General features: G+C 38.2%; 1 protein-coding gene across 1 annotated transcript; it reads left to right on the plus strand.

The window, feature by feature from the left end:
* Positions 1–593: 593 nt before the first annotated feature.
* Positions 594–994, plus strand: LOC110092007 (thiol protease SEN102-like; the record flags this gene model as incomplete). Its single annotated transcript, XM_020816349.2, has 2 exons — positions 594–746; positions 848–994. Coding segments are annotated over 2 exons (300 nt in total), but the record flags the coding sequence as incomplete, so codon positions are not given.
* Positions 995–998: the final 4 nt, after the last annotated feature.

Genomic DNA, 998 nt, shown 5'->3' on the forward strand with positions numbered 1-998 from the left:
CCTTGTTATAATAGAACTTAATTCCAGCCCTCATTTATGGAGATATTATTACATGCCGAGTTCATACAGAAACTATATCTGATTTTTGTGAGTGAGTAGAGTACAAGCGCAGTGGTGAACAGTAATTATGGTTTTGCTGCATATACTCAAAATTGAACGGCTTTTCTGTCTAGACTTCACACACAATAATCTCTTTGATTTATAGACTACTTTGACCTAAAATCAATTTGAAAAAATTTTCCAACCTAACACCCAAGTTCAACTAAAGATTATTCTAAGACAAACTTTTTTATTATTTTGTTATTTCAATTTTTATTGATCATTATTTTGTTTATGTTTACAAATTAAAAATGCTAGAAAATTATTTTTCACAACTTAAAAAAAATACTATTCAAAGCTGCAACTCTTCCAAACGGGTGAAATTATTCTGTGTGAATTCGGATGCCATCCAAAGGTGAATTAGAATGCGTCAAATCACCTGTTTGTTGTATACAGAGTAATGTTGTTCGTTCTGATTGACCTTCAAACAATCCAATGCCCGCACAGAATAATTTTTCCCCAACAGAACCTAAGACATGATATAACTACTTTGTTGGTTTTTGCAGAAGAGCGCTCATGTGGTTTCCATCGATGGGCATCAAGATGTTCCTGCAAATGACGAGAACTCTTTGCTGAAAGCAGTGGCGAATCAGCCCGTCTCAATTGCCATTGAAGCAAGCGGCTTCGGCTTCCAGTTCTACTCCGAGGTTTGTACGAATCACCTGACCTAAAACTTCTAATTAAGCAAACAAAAAGAAGAAGAAGGAAGATCGATAGATGTAATCCCTTACATTAATCGCCATCGCAGGGAGTTTTCACCGGCAGGTGTGGCACAGATTTGGATCATGGAGTCGCCATCGTCGGGTACGGGAAAACACAGCAGGGAACTAAGTACTGGATTGTGAGGAACTCATGGGGAGCAGATTGGGGAGAAGGAGGCTACATAAGGATGCATCGCG

Source organism: Dendrobium catenatum, unplaced genomic scaffold (assembly GCF_001605985.2).
Source record: "Dendrobium catenatum unplaced genomic scaffold, ASM160598v2 original_scaffold_67072, whole genome shotgun sequence".
NCBI lineage: Eukaryota > Viridiplantae > Streptophyta > Magnoliopsida > Asparagales > Orchidaceae > Dendrobium > Dendrobium catenatum.